A 22850-nucleotide genomic window follows, 5' to 3' on the forward strand; every position below is an offset into this window, starting at 1 on the left:
ATTGTTGATATGAATTGTCCATGTTAATTGTCTGTCTATTGTTAGTCCTAAGTATTTAACACTTCATTTACATACATATGAGGGCGGGCATTTTGTCATAAGGCAATTTCTTTTTACCTCCCAAACCAACCAAAAACCAAACTAAAGCGTTGACATGTGTTGCGATAGATTTCCGATTTCCGGGAAGCCTTGTTTTTCAACGTTTAATATATTTTGATAGCTACAGGGCTCTACTTTTAAATTTCACTATAACTTACTGACGAGAACTATTGAACGTCACGGGCGGAGTAATTTCGAAAATACAAAACTCTAAAAAAATCATAGCGATGAGAATGCTATATAAAAAAATACAAAAAAATATTTGCTTTTTTGAGTTTATTAATAAATAAAAAAATATTATAAAAAGCATTTTAATCACTTCTTTATAACGGTCAGTTGCACCGAAAAAAAGTCATCATTATCATTTACCTATCCGCACCCCGCGGTGCGTAGGGCACTGCATTGATAAAGTAAATCAAGGACCTATGAAATATTTTAGTAAACACACAATTTTTTAAATAAATATTTTAACATCGACCTTGTCAGATACCAAACTCGGGACTTCGTACATTATAACCAAAAGAATAGTACATCGTAAACTAATTATTAATAAATACATCAATAATATTACTAATGTTTAATTACAGAACAAGCTTTTTTCTTTGATTGTGGAACTAATTGATTTGTCCAACATGAGTTATTGAAATAATTGTAGTAGGTTATACATTGGTAATAAATTCGTGTTAACTCTATTGTATTCATAAAAGATAATGTTATACATTAATTTAAAAGAAAACGTTTATGTTTTTAAAACAACTACAACAGTGTAAGTCACTCTCCAAGCACAAGAGTAAGTCTCCGTTTTTGGAGAGTTACAGTGATAACATTTACTAGATGTATAAAAATAGATCTGTATATATATATTTTAAAACATTTGCCTTTTATGAAATTTATTAATTAAAAAAAAAAATATTATAGCGGACATGTTAAAGAAATAATTTTATGTAAATCATCGGAGCGGCTAAACAATAATTCATGTTATTCTATCTTGCTAAGACTCATTATTCTAAAATTCCACCTTGATAATAAATAAAGTGATTAATCTATAAATCCATCGAAAACTTTTTAGGATAGAGACTGTAGACTCATATGATAAAATTATAATTTGTCATAAAATAAAACTCGTTTAAGGACACGTTCCGGATGAACATATTTGCTTGAAATTTGTCAGAAAAAAGATTTTTAATAAACATAAATTTAAAAAAAAATAAAAAAAATTGATAAACATAAGTATACTGTTACTGTCTTTTTATTACATTTTGTATAATGCATTATTAATTACATTTCAAACTGAGTGACTACTTGGCCCGTTTCACACGTATCCTTCAAATCCACACAATACGGTTCAATTAGGGTGGGTGGATATTTTTATATTATTTAGTTTCTACTCTCAAGTAAAAAATTTGCAACGGAAAATCGTGTGGAGATTAGTCGGCTCATGGTGTACTGGTTAGTATGTTTACCTGCCATTAAATTAAAAAAATATATTTTTTAATTAATTATAAATCAATAAGAATCAATCCATTCAATGTTATTTTTATCGTGAAGGGTAGATTTTTGTGGGGGAAATCGGCATTTTTGTTTAGCAAACCAGTACCCCGATTACAATGGGAAGTTAACAGAGCTATTTTCAACTTTCTATAAAGTAAAATTGTATTTTATGTACGAAAAAGTGTATATCTGTATAAAAAATTAAGTATTTTATGATTTGAGATGTTAAAAAAAAATACTTTTCGAATATTCCATTTTTCGAGAAGAAAAACATTGGAAAGCATATTTGCATAAAAAAACTACATTGTAATCGGGGCCATGGTTTAATTCAAACAATATCATCAGAATGTTATGTTTCGGTAAGGACGTAATCAGAAATATAGCCAAAGCCTCCGTAGGAAAATGTTTAAAATAAAATGAAAGAATGAATGAATATTTAATTAAAATTATACATCTCTAAAAATCAAGGAGGGTATTGAAATACTTTGATTGAAATTATTATTACATCCACAGTGTTAAATGTGACAGTTTGATGTTTGAAAAGGGCCATTCGCCTTGAATTATTTTCCCATTAGGTCCACTTTACTGATTTTGTCAACGATTAACCTTCCTCGGTCACCTTTCTGTGGCCCTATTATTATCAATGACTATCTTTTTAGTTGATTTTTTTAACAAGCGTAGATCTTTTTGTGAATGTTTTAATTGATGGCAACCCTGTGGAAGGCAAACTGAAGGTCGGGAAGATTTTAAATGAATAATATTATTGTGTATAATTTTTAACGTTATGGTGTTTTTAAAGTCTGTTCATTATTACGAGAATTTCCAAATAAACAAACCAGCCGCATGATACCCGACGAAGAATAGCTTATTTCAAACATATCATCTTAATTTAAACGGCACGGTAAAATTAAAGTGAATTGAAATTTATTAGATTCGTTAGTACCTATTTAAATTTGCTAATATTTATATTTTTTGTTTTTTTTTTTTACAAAAAGAAATATTATTTTTTAAATAATTAAATATTAGCGTTCTTATAATTTACCCGAATATTTAAATTTTAGTGACCATTTTCAACGAGTTGTAAATGACTTACTATTAGAAAATGGAAATCAAGTTGGGATACAGTGGGGTTCGAACCTCGGGCATATGATCCGCGAGTCCGTAACACTAGCCACGGGAACACAACCCGATTCTAATGATGAATATAGTAAAACATAACAAAAGAGATTTTTTTATAATAATTTCATCAAAATTATTATTTATATTTAGCGAGTACTCTCGGGTAAAAATCCTGCAAAAGAAAATCGACTGGAGATCAGTCAATCTCGTGGTGCACAGGTTATTGCGTTTGCCATGCATTAAATAAGTAAATAATTGTAAAACAATAAATATTAATCCACCGTATTGTATTTTATCATGCCGTATTGTAAAATGGGCCAATCGTGCGATATCACGCAGGGGGCTCGTGGTTTGCAGGTGCCCAGCGGTCCAGTCTGCGTGAATGTACTGTAGGTCCTAATATTTCAATGTAAATAATCGTGTCGTTGAATGTTTTGTCAAAGCTCTGTTTCTTTTGTTTCATCTCGTATATTTGTAATTTCTACTTTATTACAATGTATTTAGTTTACCTCAACTAATGGATAATGGTTCGTTTATTAATAATAAATAAATATGTTTATATATTATCCGCGTATTCGGTCATTTATGTCCGTTCTGTTTAGTTGAAAAATATTAATATAAATACCTAATTCATAGTTTTTAAATGTAGCCACTTCACTGGCCCATAGAAACGTTACAAATTACATTATTTTGTAAACACAGAAATGTACTCCTATATGGGTTCGAATCTGGCACCTTACCAAAGCTCAGAACACCAAACTTCTGAGTTTTGGGAGTAAGTGTTTGAGGAGAATTTTAGGTATAAGGTGGTTCGGTTTTATAACTAACATTGAAGTCCGAGAACGGACGCAGCAGCCTCCTATAACGAGCGTCTTCGGGATGCGGCGGTGGACCCGACTTGGACACGCGCTACGCATGCCTCTAGAGAATCTTAACCCGAGTTGCCTCTTTTTTAAACCTGCGGGCTCACGCCGTCCTGCAAGGCCGGCGATGGCGTTATTTCTACTTTATTCAGTGGAACTAAGGGGCGCTGGATTGACGTGGAAGAAAGCGAGCGTGCTGGCTGGCGATAGGGTCTCCTGGAGGCAACTGGTGATGTCCACATGCTCCACTTAGGGGCGGATGTGGAAAAAAAGAAGAAGAACTCTCGCATCAATCACACTGTTATTTTGTCTTTCGTAATATACATTTTAACATAAAAAGAAAAGAAAAAAAATACTTTCAACGCACAGTTATACTCTGTATGAGACATTTTGCTCAGCTTCCTGTCTAGTCATTTAAGCTGTCCGTTTATGGACTAGAGTTTTTAACTCGTTGCTATTTACTTTACTTATCTATCTGTGGACAGTCTCCTTCCATCTGGAACGGTGTTTTGCTGTTCTGTGGCCATTTGTCAGTGATAGTTCTGATAATTTAGTGACCAAGCCGCTCGCTCCATCTTGTCGGTTGACGTCCACGCGACCTTGGCCCTTCGGAACTTCCCAGGAGAATAGTTTTCTCCAAACCATCAAAGTTCCTCCTGGAAATATGTCCAAAGAACTGCAGGATATCACCATACTCGATAACAATGTCCCTTTTATTTTATGACAAGAAATATCTGGACCTATTTAAAAGAAAAGCATTGAAGTGGTAAGAAAAAATTTGCAGAAAAATTCAAACATTTAAAATTCATCTTCTTCAAAAGACTTATTTTTCTTTTGCACCCTCAAATTTCTACAAACGTTGTCTTTTAGAGGTTCAGTTTATGCAATTTAATCATTTGTCAAAGTCGACTCAAAGAATCTGTGTTCAATTTCCGTTTTTTGTTCGATTATTTAATTCCATATCCTCATCTATTCGCCTTTTCTCGAATGCGTCTGCTTTTACGAATTGTTTTATTTTGCTTAAACAGAAATTGATTAGTTTTTTTTCTTGCAGATCAGAAAGAAATATTACACGGCGTAGATGGTCGCTTCAAGTCAGGAGAACTTACCGCCATTATGGGACCATCGGGGGCTGGGAAGAGTACACTCCTCAATATTCTAGCAGGGCTCACGTAAGTTTGCTATTATTGTATTTTTATTCAGGTTTAGGTTAAAACAACCCTTGTTTTCTTTCTTCATCACTTTCTCTTTTCGACAGGTTTACATATTAAAACATTATTCCAAAAATTGTAATCTATATTCATTTTAATCATTTTTGTACGCCATACATTATCACTTCAACTAACGAGGAAGTTCAATGTTTTTATTTATTTATTTGTTAATAAATCAAGCTAAGCAAAAAAAATAAATAAATAATTTTTATGTATCGTATTACTATTTTTTAAAGTTTTGGAATTACTCCACCCGTGACGTTAGGGGTTGTCATCGGTGAGTTGTTCTGCCTGGTGAGTTTCCCAGAAACCGGAAATCTATCACAACACATAACAACTCTCAGTAACTAAAATCATCCAATCAACTAGACTCTAGTTGATTGGATGATTTGGAAAAATGAAAAAAAAAATTATGACTTAGTTCAAAGGAATTTATTTTTATTAATTTTTTTATACATTTTCGAGAAAATTCCCGGTACAATTAAATAATTTTTCCCGCATGTAAGAAAACAGGTTTATATCTAATTTCCCGTAGCACTGAACATCCTCATTCTCGTTTATTTCACCTATCACATTCACCATTCTATCTTCGTTTCTAGAAATGATGAATGTTATTGAAAAATATTTATAAATCTATCTATACAGATATAAACGTAAACTATTTTTTAAAATGTTAAATGTGGTTAGTTTTTTAACAGTTTTATATTTCAACAATTACTGTCTTTAAAAACATTTTAAATTGCTAAAATCAGTTTCTTTTTTTGCTACGTATGTTTTTTCAAGAAGTTTATCGTTTTTCAAACCTCTGATATTTAATGAAGTAATGCCGGTTTACTGTGTATGAAAACGTCGATAATGTGTTTCACAGCCGTTTGTGAAGTTTTCTTTTAAAGAATGCTATTGTGACAAGAATAACAAAAACCGAGGAGCATCGTGGTCACAAAAGGCATTATAATAATATGTAGTCATTAATACACACTTACAATATAGTACATTAGTACGTACGTACGTAGGTATTTCCTATTATTTTATGTGTGGTTTTAGTCTCAGTAACAACGAGAAAAAACTATGTAAAAAAAAAAGCACCAGACAATAACATTAATAATAATTGCAGTATCAGTCGAGCTATTCAGCTAAAGTATTTTTTAGAACTGTATTTTATTGGACCCCTAATCAAACTGCTCTTTCTTATTTAAATTTATTTCAACAGAGAGGAAAAACATTGTTGATAAGGGAATATGGAAGTCTAACCATTTTCCTTTTTTTTTTTTTACTAATAACAAATAAAAATACAATATTACAACTAAATACAATTTTTTACATTAATCAAATACATATATTTACATTAACGTTTCCCATTACGTAAAAGAAATAAACAATTCTTGTGTAATAATTTACAGGGCTTATGGCCTGTCATTGGCTGGTTTAAGTGGCCACTCTACACGCTGTGTAACATTCACCATTCTGCCCATGTTTAAACATCCACATTTCCTCAACTCTTCCATCTGTTGACTTTTGTGAAGTAAAGGAGCTGGAACCTTTATTATATTATATTTACTTCACAAAAGTCGACAGATGGAAGGGTTGAAGAAATGTGGATGTTTAATATGAATATTAATATGAGAGAGAAATGTGCTTGTTGATTTGATTAATGGATGCATTGAGAAAATAGGAAACTGGATGGCTGAAAATAGACTAACACATAATCCATCTAAAACGGAATAACTATGGATTGCTTCAGCCAGACGACAGAATTTGATCCAGGTTACGGCACTACCCGATGTAAGGAGTACCGCTTTACCCACCGTTAAACTACCGGGAGTCATCCTTAATTCTGACCTTTCTCTTGACGCTCAAATTAGTAGAACGATAAGTTCTTGCTTTTACCAGCTGAGACGGATTAAATGCATACACAAAAATTTGCCAGTTGATGCCGCCCGTCAATTAATAAATGCGTTTGTAGTGTCTAGAGTCGATTATTGTAATGGTATCTACGCAGGTCTACCGATGAATAAAATGACTTGCCTACAGGCTGTACTAAATGCCGCAGCGAGACTTATTTTTGGAATCTCTAAATTCAGTCATATCACTCCACTACTTCGGGAATTGCACTGAATACGTTTTCCACAGAGGGTGGAATACAAACTCTGTTGGCTTATGTATAAGTCACTGCACAACTCTGCTCCAGAATATTTAAGGGAACTCTGCATTCCAGATGAACTAGCTGACAGACGTCTTACGCTTAGATCAGCTACATCTACTTCGAAAGGAAAAGTTATTATACCTCTACGCAAACAGCGCACTAAATTCGGCGAACGTGCATTTGCGGTCGCAGGCCCTACGGCATGGAATGCTCTCCCAGCAAAAATCCGAAACTGTGAGAGTGAAGTGATGTTTCGGAAGAAACTTAAAACCCACTTGTTTTCTAAATCATTTAAATAAATTCTTAGCATGTGGTGGAAAAGTAATATGAAAAAGTACATTATTTTTCTTAAATTAAAAAGTTAAAATTAAATTTATATCTTTATATAATCACTTTGTAAAGCGCCCTTGAGGTATTATATTACGAAAATGGCGCTATATAAGTTATCCATAATTATTATTATTATTATGAATAACTCCCTGGGAGGAAATCCAGCCAGTCTGCAAGCATTTCGACATACTCAAACATTGCTGCTCTTTCTTCTCTGGACCCGTTTTCTATACTGCCTTTCTGCCTTCCGTAGTCATGAAACTAATTTAAAGAGACAAAAAAGAATCTATGTTGTCATTATTGACTGTAAGAATGAGAATATTGTGAGAAGTTCCTTAACAAGGCCTTCTTGGAGTAATTAGAAGGAACATACCTTTTGCGGTAAATGTAAGCCTTGTACATAATCCGCAAGGCAAAAAATAAGCAACTCTGACACTGTTATTTGATTGATTGGAAGGGATTTCTTCATAGCAATAAAGAGCCAATCAAAAGTGTTATATAAATCAATAATATAAAAGGGATTTATAATTTTCTTTTATCTTGTTACGGCGAGTAAAGGTGCGTTTTACACACATGTTCTGTGATAAAGTCATTTGTTTTCCGTAAATATGGTGGTGACCTTATTTAAATTTATTGAATCTTATGACCCTTGAAACAGTTCATGGTCCATTGAGAAAAATCGAGGTCTAATTAAATCGTAGTCTGTTTTGATATGCTATTCTGAAAGCATGATCTTAATAAGTTTTCATGGCTTTTATTCAATTATCCTTAAATTAAATATCCCAACAAGAAACCCAAGGCAAAATTTACTCTTTCATACTGAAAACCATAAAACTAATTACGGGTTTAACTTTTTTTGCACAACAGGCTAGAAGGTCAAATACAGTGGTCAACTACTTACAGCACAGAACACCAGGGTTGAGAAGAATCACCTTAATTTTTTGTATCCTCGCTGGGAATCGAACCCGGAACCTTCCGTGCGTGACAAGCATCTTGACCAGTTCACGGACAGTGACGGAGGCCTCCTTCCATAGAATTCTAAGGTTTTCCAACAAATATCCCAGTTTGGATTTCTTTGATAACAATTTTTTTTTGCTTTCTTGTTTTCTTTCATGCGATCACTGAATGAAATTCAACTGTAAACATCTCTCTCCATCTTCCATTACCACCTAGTCCAAATTGAGTAATGTAATGTACATCGTCCTTCTAAATACCCACTAAAAAAAATTACCCAAAACTTCTAAAATATAACTTTAAAAAGTTTACTTTTTGTGCATTAATAATAAAGTTACAATTTAAATGCACCAATTTGTAAATTAAAATCAATTTTAACGCTAGTTATAAAAATGATGAAATGCTGTTTTTCCATTACTATTCCTCAGAGTAAGACTATATCAATACTCCTCTTGTTTCCCACATAAACTGTCGTCTTTAAGCGTAGGTATTATTAAAATTTCTACCGGATAAATTTTATAAAATACACCGGCGCATTTTGTGGTGTCGTAAACATACTTGATTATTTTAATGTATCCGTGCAGTCTATGCATAAGTGTTTAAATTTCATATAATAAATAAGCCGTTTAAAAAAAACATGACTGTGCCATTTAGTTTGCACATTACTTTGTGAAATATAGTAATATCTTGACTTGCCTATTTTATCACTCGAATGAAGCTTAATAATTGTTTCATTGTTCATAACTGTGTAATGTGCAATACATCATGTGTTCGTCATTATCACATTCTGATTAATATAAACTTTCAGTCTGATATTTGTCATAAATAGGTCACCAGATAATGCGACTTCCTATGGAAAAAGATTTAATTACGAATAATAATTGTCACTACGCTTGAACGAATCTTCACGTGCCATAAATTGCAACGCAGACAACGGCGTAGCCAGAATTTTCTCCAAAGGGAGGCATAACGTTTGTTGTTAAAAAACGATTTTATCTCAACATTTGAAAACGCTGAAAGTAATTAGTTGCAATGCTATTCGAGCATATCTTAATCTTATTTTAGCACTAGCCTACGGGAGTTCTAGCAAAATCTTGACAAAATTATTTTTTGGCTTCCAGAACCATCTGTTCAAAGACTGATAACCTGATTTTCTGTCAATTTTGACCGCTTCGGCCAAATTTCAATAATACGCTATTTAAAACGTTACGATATACATTATAAGAGTCATGTTTTCTTTGCATTACACGAGTTGGATGCTCTTATCTCTATGAGTCTCGTAGAACAATATGACATCGTTATGAACCTTAAATTCGAACATTTGTAATAGGACTGGACTCAAAATGAAGAGCAGTATCCAGATTCCAGCGTATCTAACGAATACTATCAAGACCAAGGTACCTTGATATTCAGTATGTCGATATAGGAAATACGCATACGTAGGTAGGAATCAGAGGCGTGCGGTGGGGTTTTTAATTAGGGAAGCAATTAATATATAAGTAATTGGTACATTATAATATACACTGCCCTTAAGAAATTAAAGACAAACTCAATACATTATACATATGATTAGAAATAAAAACAATAATTTTACATATCTAATAATAAATTGTAATTACAAATCAACCAACTTCACTTTATATAGTATAATAAAAAACTGCGAAGTATTTTATGGCATTATATTTTATTTGACTAAAATGCAGTGAAACCAAAATAAATATTATCTTGTTAAAAAACATGATTTTTCAACAAAAAAGAATTTGTCATTATTTGAACTCAAAAAATCAACATATGTAGTAGATTATAAACTTTTTTCTTATAACAAATGAGCATTATATCGATGTTATGTTTGAATTAAATTCTAGATTTTACCTTGTATTTCTACTCTACCATAAAATAATAATTAAACTATTATGTCCAGCGCCAGAATACCAAAATCGCATCTCTGTGCTGCGCGGCGCGCTACACTACATGGAAAATAATGTATTGGTTTGTTTCGACTGCTTCCATTGCCTAGTGAGAAATGAAGTCTGCGCCTGCGCCTGGACTGCGCGTTCAGTGCGGCGCTGGAACGGAATTTCGAATTTGCTTCCACCGCGATCGTTCTTTAAATCGATACTAGCCAGCCGGTAGCAAGCACTCGTCGATCAGTACGCGCATGACGGCGCTGGTAAATGGATGTATGTTACGGTGTTTTTAACATATTTTTATAAGGCGATAGTAAAATTCCTTCACAATTTATCTCGATTATTAATCAAATTATTATTACATAGTTTGTTAATAGTAATTTAAATGTTAGGTATTATGACTGATAATTAATTTATTAAATATGCTATTTTATAAACATTATTTGCAAAAAAGAAGGGGAACTAATGGTTCCATGCGTTTTATGAACGGACCGCGCATGGTAGGAATGTATACTGAAAATGTGATTAACATTGTAATGATAATTTATTTATTTATAAGTTTATACATACATTGTTACAAAAATAGCACAAAAACACTCTGGCAAATTCTGCTTGTACTAGGAGTAGGCTCAGTATATGAAGGGTCGGTAAGCCAGAAATATTAGTATGTCTAATGTTGCAATCGGTTCCTATATGGGCAAATACCTGTTCTAAGAAACCGATTTGTTGCGGCAAATATGGTTTTCAAATATATTTCCTATAAATAAAAATAATATTGAAGAAATAGAAAAACAGTTATAGCCCAAAAGAGAAGAAAAGAAAAAAGTACAGTTTACATTAAATGTAAAAATACAATTAAATATATAAATATAAAGCATACATACTACATACATACATACATACATATACACATACATACATACATATATACACACATATACATACAAATACATATACATATATACACACATACATACACAATATTTATGCACATGCAAAAATACAATAAATGTATATATGATTCAATGGGATAGCATAATATTTAGATTACTATCCTCATTACAATAATGATAATTTTAGAAATATTTGTAGATTAAAAAAAAATATTTATAAGCCTTAATAATAAAATAGAAATTATTATTTTTAAATATTTAAGGGATGCGCCGCATCCACAGTATGTATAGGCGTAACGCGCCTGCTACCCACGTGACCACAACCCGTCTCAAAATTGAATTATTCAATGTTTTTCCAATAATACCCTGGATCGAAATCAACCATGTAATCCTGACGATGATGATGTGTCGACTTTGACCACGTGATTTGGTTTCAGGTCCACCGGAGTATCGGGGAAGGTGTACGTGAACGGGAGGGAGCGCTCCAGGGCGGCGCCGCAGCGCTTCCAGCGCCTGTCCCGCTACATCCAGCAGGAGGACGAGATGCGGCCGCACCTCACGGCGGGAGAGGCCATGACCGTGGCCGCCCACCTCAAGCTTGGCTTCACCCTCAGTGATAAAGAGAAACATATTCAGGTGAGTTTGGACGGGAGGGGCACACCCCTATGCGCTATCTCTGGTATAGTAGAGGCAACGGAAATATAGGGGAGGGGTATCATTCGTGTTGCGGATTTTTTATTATTTACGAGTCGCGGGGTTAAAATAGCTCTTCTTCTTCTTTGCTTTATCTTTCCATCCTAAACCTTCTTGCAGCATTCTTATTTTCTTGTATCATTTTTGATCATTACTATGTGACACTATCATATTTCTATTTGTGAAAAACATGAACTTATTTATTTATAGAATTTCTTTTTTTTTTTTTTTGTTTTTCCTAATTAAATCAATATCATCTCTCTTATTTAATTTTTATTACGTTGCTCTCATAATTGAGAGCAACTTGATACTTTTCTGCCCACGAGAACTTAGGTATCTATCTTATTTAGTAAAGATGTTGTATATTCAAATTGCAGATCATTACAACAATCCTAAGTTATGAAATGAAGCTTGTGTTTTATATATTGGATCACCGTTCGATATTTGGCGATCGATTCTTCTTTTTTGGCGTCTTATTTTGTCATAAAAAATATTACCGGGTTATTTTCGAAGTGGAGCAGAAAAAATAATGTGTTATAATTCTAAAGAATACATAATATAATGATGGTGTGACTTGATGACGTTTTCTTTAATCTAATTGTTTTGCATTAAATGTTTATATTTCCACTATAATCACACTGGAAAAGTGTGTTCTGTGGAAAACGATTATGTGTTTAAACGTTCAATTATTTTACGAGAGTTCGTGTGACGTATTCATTGATTTGAGTTTTTTATTAGTTATTACATTAATAAGATTATAATACATGCATATAAGGCACGCGACCCACGTAGAATCTTTAGGCAGGGTTACATTGTTTAACTTTTATTTTATTGGTTGGTTGAAAGAAATTACCATTTGGGAATAAGTCCGCTAATGTGCAATTTACATTATGTACAAAAAGTTAAATAAATACATTGTAATGTCGTGCTGTGGAGCGGTGAATTGGGGAGCTGTCTAGCGCATACCGCTTCCATGTACTTTATACACGGTGTTCTTTAAACCCTGTCACATCCGAAACCACGATAATCAGTATGAGCAAGAAGGCATATTGGCACATTAAAATAATTTTTAGCACGACTAAATTCTTAAAAAATAAAATATTTTAAAAAAACAAATGGTTGCTTACTTCTTCAGGGGAGAAACTAGGAGAGGAGAGGGGAAGTCTGATAAACCATCAACCGCGCGACCGCGCCCCCCTCGCTTCTCCCCTGCAGGAGCTAGCAACCATTTGTTTTTATTTTTATTTTCTTCGTTCTAATTTTTTTTTTATATATGCTAATATGTCTTCTTGCCCATACAGATAGTCCTGGTTTCGGATGTCACAGGGTTTAAATAACACCCTGTATATCCACATTAGAGAGGTATAAACGTTGAACATAAAATTATAACATGTACTGGTATATGAAAATGTAAAAAATTGATAAACTTTGTTGATAAAATAAATTAAAATGTGGTAAGAATCACACTGTTCTGTCATAGCGTCACAAGTCACGACTCACGACACACCTCGCGAGAACAGTGTGATTCTAACCATATGAAATACACAGAAGTGGTATGCGCCAGCTATCTGGCGCATACCACTTCTGTATCTATATACTCAACACACCGGACCACAACACGACATAACAATGTAACCTGCCTTTAGGCTGATTCGTGATTTCATTCCATCGTAAAAAAAACACACGCCACGTTAAAATAACTTAGGATTTATAAAAAAAATAGGTACCTACATTAAAAATAAATATACTCTAATTTTACCGCGCCGTGTGGATTTATATGACGCGACGCCTGGGCCCCGATTTACAATGGGAAGTTAACATTTATCTTCTATTTTATCTGCATAGTAAAATTAAGTTTTCTGTATAAAAAGAAAAATTTGCTCACAATTTTTTCTTCGAAACATGTTTAATTATAGGTTACCGACGAAAATACGTTAAATGTTCATGCAAATATACTCATTTTCGTATACAAATATCGTTTTTTTCTTATTAGGCAGTCGAAGATAACTCTGTTAACTTCAATTTTATCTACAAAGTAAAATTAAGTTTTCTATATGACAAGCAGAATATGCACACAATTTTTTCTTCTAAACATATTCAATTATAGGTTACCGACTACAACTTTAAATGTTTATGCAAATATACTCATTTTCGTACACATATCGGCCTTTCTTTATAGACAGTCGAATATAACTCTGTTAACTTCCCATTGTAATCAGGGCCTTGATAATCTTAACAAATTGTATGCCGGCTTGCTCGGCTTGCCGACCCTTCACATACTGAGCCCACTCCAAGTACAAGCAAAATTTGTCAGAGTTTTTTATGCCATTTTGTCTAGTATGAAATTTATGTATAAAATAAAAAAACTTTTGATATTTATTTCAACAGAGAGGGAAAACATTTTTGAGAAGGGAATATGGAAGTCAAGGCATTTAAAGGGCTTATGACCTGTCATTGGCTAGTTTAAATGGCCACTTTACACATTGTGTAACATTCACCATTCTGCCCATGTTTGAACATCCACATTTCCTCCAAATCCAGCCAGTCTGCAAGCATTTGGACATACTCAAACATTGTTGAAAAAACTTTTGCTCAATGAATCGGCAGGTTTCTTATGCCTTATGAAAAACGTTTTTGTAATAATATTATTATTATCTTCTGACTGTAAATCATATACGTGGTTTCCATTATCACACCGATATTCCTGCATAAAGTGGCACGTGTTTTTTTTCTTTATCAAACAAATGGATGGCTGAGTGAGTCAATTGCTGGCATAATAAAGTTTACCTCGGGCACGTTGTATTGCACATTGTTAGTATGATGAGTCCTAGATACCAGATAGTCCACATAATATCATCACTGATAATATAAGAATTCAACTTTGGTGAATCATTGCGATTAAGAAAAACTGGACCGATCCTACGCTTTGATTCCATGTTCTTTCTTTCCCATTCGTCTTTGTTCCTATTGACAATAAAGAAAGCATAACAATATTCAATAAAGAGAGAACAATTGACAGTTAAGAAAAATTTTGAAATTGAAAAATGAGATATTGGTGTTATCGGGTGCAGTAAGGTAAATTCAATATTTCGCTAAAAACATCCAGGCTGCTTTCATACAAAAAACTGTAATAATCACCTTCTGAAAATAGTGTTAATCACAAAAACGGCCTATCTCTATTTGCAGAAAACACCCACAGCACTAGAAAAATCTTATGGTATAGATGCCGATGGGAAAATTAACGCCTCCAGAAATCTAATTCTCTTAGCCATTTAAAAACACCTGTGGTAAAAAAATACTAATACATTCAAAGTTTGAATGGGGTCTCATTCAATATAAGTTCTGGCTGTTTTCAGCAAAATGCATATTTTAGATTGTGTTGTCAGCCACACTTCAAAAAATCACCAAAATTCCTTTAACACGTAACTAAATTACTTTTAAAGTTGTAATAACAATAACAATTAAGTACCCCAATATAAATATAAAATAATATATTCAATACAAATACTAGCTACAAACTTTTCAATAACTTTTTTACTTTGATTTTAATTTTTAAACTACTTACATTTATTTATTTTTTTCCTTCTCTTTTTTGTATTTAATTGATAACCGTAGATATGATTATAATATTATATGGAAACTTCACTGGTCCATTAGAGTTAAGTCTAACTGTGTAAACTATTAAACAATGTAATTGTACTGTATGTTTCCTGAATAAAAGAAAAAAAAAGAAAAAAACAATGCATAATGACACAAGATACATCAGAGTCATACTAAGGCCGGCAGTTGTCTGCAAAATTCACATCTTAGGTTGTGTGAACAGCCAGACCTTAATCTTAAAAACTAGTCAAATACACAACACTATTAAGTTCTTATTTGTAATATAAAAAACGAATCTTTGTATTATTTATCATTTGTCAAAGTAAAAAACATTCCTACTGTTTTGTAGATTTGATTATTCACTCTTTTCAAAAAAGTGCTATTATCTCTGTTTCATTTTTCTATGGCTGGCTGCTTTCTGCATACTACGTTCAATTCATTATAGAGACTAAGAGCCGTTAAGTTTTTAATTGCTATTATTTTTTATCTAAATAATGGTAGTTTTTCTGATACTCCGCGGTATTTTTGGTTGATTAAAATCGTAAGTAATATATTAACAAAACGCTTTTTACGATCCCTTGCTAAAAAATTACATTTATAGTATCACCAAAGATTTGTTTTGTCACTTTTTAACTAACCCATGTGAATTTTTAATTTACCCTAAATGCTTCTATTACACGTCGATAACCTTTAAATAAGTAAATACTCAGGAGGAAAATATTAGGAATATTTGGAGAAAGCACGGGCCGTATTACAAAAGGAGTATGTAAAAATGTATGTATTACGTCTGTGAGTAAAATTGAATTTTCTGTGTTAAAAAAAATAAAACATTTTTTAAAGTAATAACCCGCTAAGCCTCGTTTGTAAGGGTTTGTCAGCAGGTGGTAAATAGGATATGGAAGGAAGTTATGAAAAATATACCACAACACCCAGACCAATTGCAAAACGATGCATCTCAAAAAAGGTCGAACTGAGATAATCGCTTTTCAAATGTTTTATGGCAATTAAATCAGAAATTTTCCATAGTTACACCAAGTTGCCAATCGGCTAGGAAGCTTAATAAAAAATAATCTTATTTACCATATGATAGATCTCAGAGAGTAGAATATTTTGAGCCGTATTACAGCAAAACGATGCAACTATAGATGCATCGTTTTGCCATCAGACAGGAGAATTGAGAAAAAATCTTTCTTGGATTTTTTTCTTGTAACTGGCGGGAATCACAATGAATATATAATTGAATATCTATATAAAATATATTTTTAGACGTGTTCAATTACACGTTTCCGACGAAGACACTTATTTTTTTAAATACAAATAAATACAACAATATTTTGAGTTTGTCCAAACTTTTGTATACAAAGACTGGATTCAACTCCCTGATTAATTAATTACAGCAGAGATGAAGAACATTCAACAGAAGGTAATATAGAAGTCTAGGTATCTACAGGGCTTATGACCTGTCAATGGCTGGTTTAAGTGTCTACAAAAGTTTGGACAAACTCAAAATATTGTTGATAAATCCACCTGGTCCATGAAGAAGTATAGAAATTGAAAAAATAACATTTTCAGGCGTTTCCTAGTATGTAGGTGAAATAATTCAATTAGATGAATCTTACCCGCATAAATAAAGGTTTCAGCTCTTTAACTTCACAAACATCAACAGAAGAAAGAATTGAAGGAATATAGATGTTCAAATATGGGCAGAATGGTGAATGTTACACGGTGTGTAAAGTGGCCACTTACTATTAAACCAGCCGTTGGCAGGTCATAAGCCCTGTAGATGCCTAGACTTCTATATTACCTTCTGTTAAATGTTCTTCATCTCTGTTGTATATGTTAACAAATAAATACATTTTCGTACAAAAAAATAGATTTTACTTTATTTGAAGATAATAAGGAAGTTCAGTGGTTTTTTTTATTATTTTTTTATTTGTTAATAGACTAAGCCAAAAAAAATTTTTTTTTCATTTTTATTTATCGGCGCTATGATTTTTTCAAGATTTGTATTTCTGAAATTACTCCACATGTGACGTCAGAGGCTCTCTTCCGCTTATTATCGGTCAGTTCTGCCGATTGGTCCGGTGTCGGTAGGTAAACCGGATATCTTTCACTGCTCTCTTATCATTAGTAGATTCATATGAACTATTGACATCGTTCAAAGAAGTTTGTTTTTATTATTTTTTTCGTACATTTTGAAAAAACTTTGCCGTACAATTTAATGGTCTAATTTTTACCGCGCGCAAGAAACATTTTTTGTATCCAATTTCGCGTAGGGCTGAAGTTCCCTAGGGTTTTCAACTTGTAATCCAGTTCTTCTTAACAGGTTTTGGACGAGTGTTTTCTTCTCGATAGCTATTATCGGGGGAAAATCCAAAAAGTCAGAAAAATCAATCTCGGTTGTGGTACTCGCGTTCGACTACCATGCTTGAGGTCCTGGGTTAGATTTCAGGCAAGGTGGACAAATATTGATTTTAAAGGTAGCTCACACTACAATATTTCATTGTTCCTAGACTGGCACCGGAAACGTAAGACCGATCACTTTATCTTCCATGTTACAAAAATGCTCCAGATACGCTGCAATTGAAGTTCCAATGCAGTGCCCTATGCACCACTGGATGCGGATAGGGAAATGATGATTATGATGATGAGTTCATGTGTTGTTTTCTATTCCTTCCTATTTTGTATAAAATATAAATATTACTAAAATGTTCTTTTATATTATGTTTTTTTTTTCATTTTATTATTCTTTATTTTGTAAAGTATATCACTTCGCAGTTTACAAATTTGTGAGCACTCTGACATTTCATGAAAACATAGAGACAATCAGTGGTAATGCATTGAAGATGTTAGGATTTGTTCTGCGTACTGCCAGGGTTTTCGAAAATACCCGCGTACTGAGAACTCTTTACAACTCCTTGGTGCGAAGTAGACTCGGTTATGCCTGTTGGAAGGGCTACCGCTATGCTGAACAACATCGCTCTGGATATTGATCTGTTCGATGTATCCGAAGGGGCTTTCCGGAGCAGGATTCTCCCACTACTTTGACATGAGTCTCTTTCATGTATATTTTTCTTTTTAATAATATGTACCTACGTATTAAATATATGTTTGTAATGTATATGTTATATTGAAAATAAATTAATTGAATTGAATTGAATTGAAAAAAAATATATAACTTAACCGGTTTCTAAATATAGGTATATGTATATTTATATTATTTTATTTTAAAGCTCGCTGAGAGCGTTTAAATGTATAAAAAAACTAAATCGTAATCTCGTTAGTTGTAGGTATAATTGTATCAAAACAGATTCCTGTGACATTATAAATTATCTCTAGCCATGTTTCCATTCTCTCTTTCCATAACTTAACTAAAATGCCCATTGGGCGTATATATAAATAAATAAATAACTATTGGTAATAGGTAGGTACTGATTTGTGATGCAGCCATCCAGTGGTATTTAATATTTAATCTTTAAAATTATTTACGCTTACATAGTTACGCTTTTTTTATTTTGCAGGTAAAGGAGACGCTATCGGTACTTGGATTGGATGAATGCTATGGGACTCTAACTGGAAACCTTTCTGGGGGACAGCGCAAGAGGCTGGCTATAGCCTTGGAACTTCTCTCCAATCCTCCTGTTCTTTTTCTGGATGAACCAACCACGTAAGTCAACTAAATTCTACCTTTCCGTATTCATTACGTACCTTGTATCATGCAACAGTCGGCGATAGACGCTAAACCTGTCAATGGGGAAATATTACATACTACGAATACTGATAAAATGGATATAGTGGAAAAGAGTTCACAATTATTTTTTTTAAATTGCAAAAAAATACCTCTCAACGAAAACACGACATGTTTGACCTTGACAATTTAATAATACTACTGCAATCACACATTATATGATACACTAGTCCGCAGCATACTAGAATACTGTTTCATAATTTGGGATCCTTCTGAATCAAACCACATCCTTGAAAAAGAAAAGCAGTATTTCTAGCAGGAATGCTGGATTACAACAACCTCGAATCTCGTCGTCAAATTTTTCTTGGGAATCATTTCTATAAGCTGATTTCTGGAAGTATATATAATCCAAATATACTGAAAGAGATCAGTTTGTATGTTCCCAAAAATTATACTAGTTAATTGTCGGCCTCGTGGTGTAATGGTCAGCGCATTTGCCTACTATGCAAGAGGTTTCGGGTTCGATTCCCGACATGGTTGATATGAAATATTATTTAAAAAGGTGTTTTTACACTAGAATATTTCATAGTCCCTGGACTGGTACCTGAAGCGTAAGACTGATCACCTTATATAACAAAAATGATCAAGATACGCTGCGATTGGTGTACTAATGCAGTTCCCTATGCACCATTAGGTACGGAAAGGGGATGCTGATGAATTATACTAGAGCCTGATCTCATGCACTGTTTTACACACCCAAATACAAGTTAGAATTCACCCATTAACAGTGCAATTCGCTTGCTGAATACGGCTTCTGCGGATAATATGGACCTATTTTTCTCATCGGCAGTTTAACAGCTATTTGCTTTAGTCTGCATTACTTGATGGGTTAAACAGCCCGTAAAGTAAAGCAGACTACAATTGTCAAATAAATAAATAAATTGTGACGTCAAAATTCGTGACATTCTATTTAAATTTAAACGTTCACAATGGTCAAAATTTAACCGGATCTTGACGTATTAGGAGCGTGGCCATTGCAAAGAACCATTTTCGCGGGAATTTAAAGCTTACTAATACTTACAACGCTGAAACGGACTGAAACGTGGACAATGCGTGCCTACGAGAGGAAGAGGATCGATGCATTCGAGATGTGGTGTTGCAAGTGCCTTGGACAGCCAGAAGGACGAATACATCGATACTGGAAGAGCTCCATATTACAACTCGTCTATCAGTGGTGTGTTTGAAAAGGATACTGTCTTTCTTTGGACATATTGCTAGACGTGAGCCAGACGATCTAGAAAAGGCAATAATGTCTGGCCGAGTTGAAGATAGGAGAATCCGGGGTAAAATCCCAAATATATGGACTGACAAATAAAGGTGGCTACGGGGTTAAAATTTGATGAGTCAGTTCGTCGGGCCAAGGACAGACTGGAGTGGAACACACAAATCAGAAGTGTTCATGGTGATCACGATCCTCAGCATTGAGGGACCGACTTGGAAGAAGAATAAGTACAAAAAATATTTTTTGTTACTGGACGGTATTTCGTAGACCATTATTAATTTATAATTATTAAAAAAAAACGTGAAATTTCCCCATATTGTTTACAAAAAGTTACAAAGTTCATTGTTCTTACGCAATTTATACACCCACGGACACTAACAATAAAACAACATATTTTTGTAACAAAACCTACATTGAAAAAGCAACTGAATATTGGGTTTTCCCTAATAATGCCCTCCTGATAACCGGATCTTAAAAGTATTTTTTATACGGACGTGACTTCTACTTTTTTAGGATTCAAGAAATCAGTCGAATCATGCCATTAATATTTTTTGTTGCGTCTCGCGTCTCGAGTAGTTTACCTAAATTAAATAACAACAATAAATGTAGTATATTTGTTAATAACTCGAACACGATAGATATTCGTGCTGATTTAATTAATAATATATTTCTAGAGCTGCTATTATAATCTAAGTAATGCGATTTATGTACGATTAAATAATATATCGAGAGGTCGAAATGAAGCCGCCTTGGTAATGACCGCTGATCGCTCACTCAAGAAGTCGAACTATCGTACTATAATTTATTTGATTGAGTAATAATAATTTCACTATCCCCTGCCAATATTTATTATTTATTTGGTTTCCAAACAATGAAAAATAATACATAATACACATAAATATTGAAACAATTGAAAAAATAGACACTACTTAATTTTCATCAATTACTTGTAAACACTAACCAAATACATATTTATATAAAATGAGCAAAATAAATTATTAAATTGAATATAAATTATTTTAAAAATAGAAAAAAAATGCAAAAATTGTACAAATTAATAATAAAATAAACATGAATAAAATACGTATTTAAATAAAATTAACAATAAAACTTATAAAAATTAATATTATTTTTAAAAAATCATTCTTTAATATAAAACTAATAAAAACAATTCATAAAATACGAATAAAAACAATGAATAAAATACGTATCGAAACAAAACCAGCAATGTAATCCGTCAAAATTAAACGTAAAAAATTAATATATCCATATAAAAACACATTTTGTATACACTTCTTAAACCTAAACAATCCAGCGTCAAAAATGTCGATCTCTACGTTTTCAATGGTGTTATATAATCTGCACATTCTTGACACTGGATTGAAGAAGGACACATTATTCTTAAATGGATCTATGTGGAATGTTTTTGGGTTGCTTAAGATTTGACCATTAGGAACACTAATTTTTATAGTACTTAAACAGCTTGAACTTTCCAATTTACCATTTACAATCTTTTACAAATATAACAAGTCCTTAAATTTACATTTCTTCTAGTTTCTGAAGTTTAAGTGTTGAAGTCTCTTTTCGTAACTATTTAGTGTGGAACTCAATTGACATTTATGTGATGAAAGTTTAATTTATTTTTTTTTGTGCAGATTCCAACACACATATATTTATTGTAATGTGGATACCAAATGGTTGATCTGTATTCCATTTGACTTCTTACTAGAGAGTTGTATAATTTTATAGAAGATTGATGGTTTTTAAATGGTTTCGTTGTACTATGGATGAATCCCAAAATTTTTAATGATTTATTTATATATATCTATCTTAGATTTATCATAAATATTTCTTTTGGCGTGTTTGTTTATTTAATCGGCGGAAAATTCGTAAAATTTATTTCATATTGAATAAATGACGTAACGTAAAGTTTTGATACTTTTACCTAGGTATTTCATCCTACAAGAAAAGCCTCTTTCTCTTTTTTACTCAGCAAAGTATCCGAATTCAAGTGATAAATAATAGTCCAATTGTATATTATGTATTTAATGGGGTACCTATTACTCCATAGATTTTATTATGTATAACGCAGAGTCAGTTTGACAATATGAAAATATCCTTGTAAGACGAAACGCGTCACAAAAGTATTCTAGAATTTGGAATTAATTTATGTTGTTTCGTTTCAAGAAGATACGCGGTCGGACATTTCTTCATGCAAACGTATTTCCCTATTTTCTCTCTGGATTATGGCACTAGAGCGGTGATTTTTTACATACTATCGATATTTACCATTAGCGTGTCCCTATTGTTTTGTTTTTTTGATAAATGAGGAAGTTCAGTGATTTTTTACTATTTTTTTATTTGTTAATAAACTATTGAACTAACCAGTTTTTAATAATTTTATGTGCCGTATTTGATGCACTATGATTTTTTTAAAGTTTTGTATTTCTGAAATTTCTACGCGTGTGACGTCTCAAATTCTCTTCCGCTTCTCGCTCAGTTCTGTTAATTGGTCCGTTGACGGTAAGTAAACCGGAAATCTTCCACACATTTCTTATCATTGGTCGATTCATATGA

At 32.8% G+C, this 22850-nt stretch overlaps 1 protein-coding gene across 1 annotated transcript in view; it reads left to right on the forward strand.

Annotated features, from left to right (window-relative positions):
- The window catches only part of LOC148279845 (ATP-binding cassette sub-family G member 1), a 74347-nt gene that overhangs the window by 43647 nt on the left and 7850 nt on the right, over positions 1 to 22850 (forward strand). Inside the window, exons 2-4 of the mRNA XM_088229298.1 lie at positions 4627 to 4744; positions 11448 to 11646; positions 18825 to 18970. Coding sequence (XP_088085424.1) covers positions 4627 to 4744; positions 11448 to 11646; positions 18825 to 18970 — 463 coding nt within the window. The remainder of the gene's footprint in view (positions 1 to 4626; positions 4745 to 11447; positions 11647 to 18824; positions 18971 to 22850) is intronic.

Source organism: Micrasema longulum, unplaced genomic scaffold (assembly GCF_059751315.1).
Source record: "Micrasema longulum isolate JH-2025_06_02 unplaced genomic scaffold, ASM5975131v1 h1tg000662l, whole genome shotgun sequence".
NCBI classification, from domain to species: domain Eukaryota; kingdom Metazoa; phylum Arthropoda; class Insecta; order Trichoptera; family Brachycentridae; genus Micrasema; species Micrasema longulum.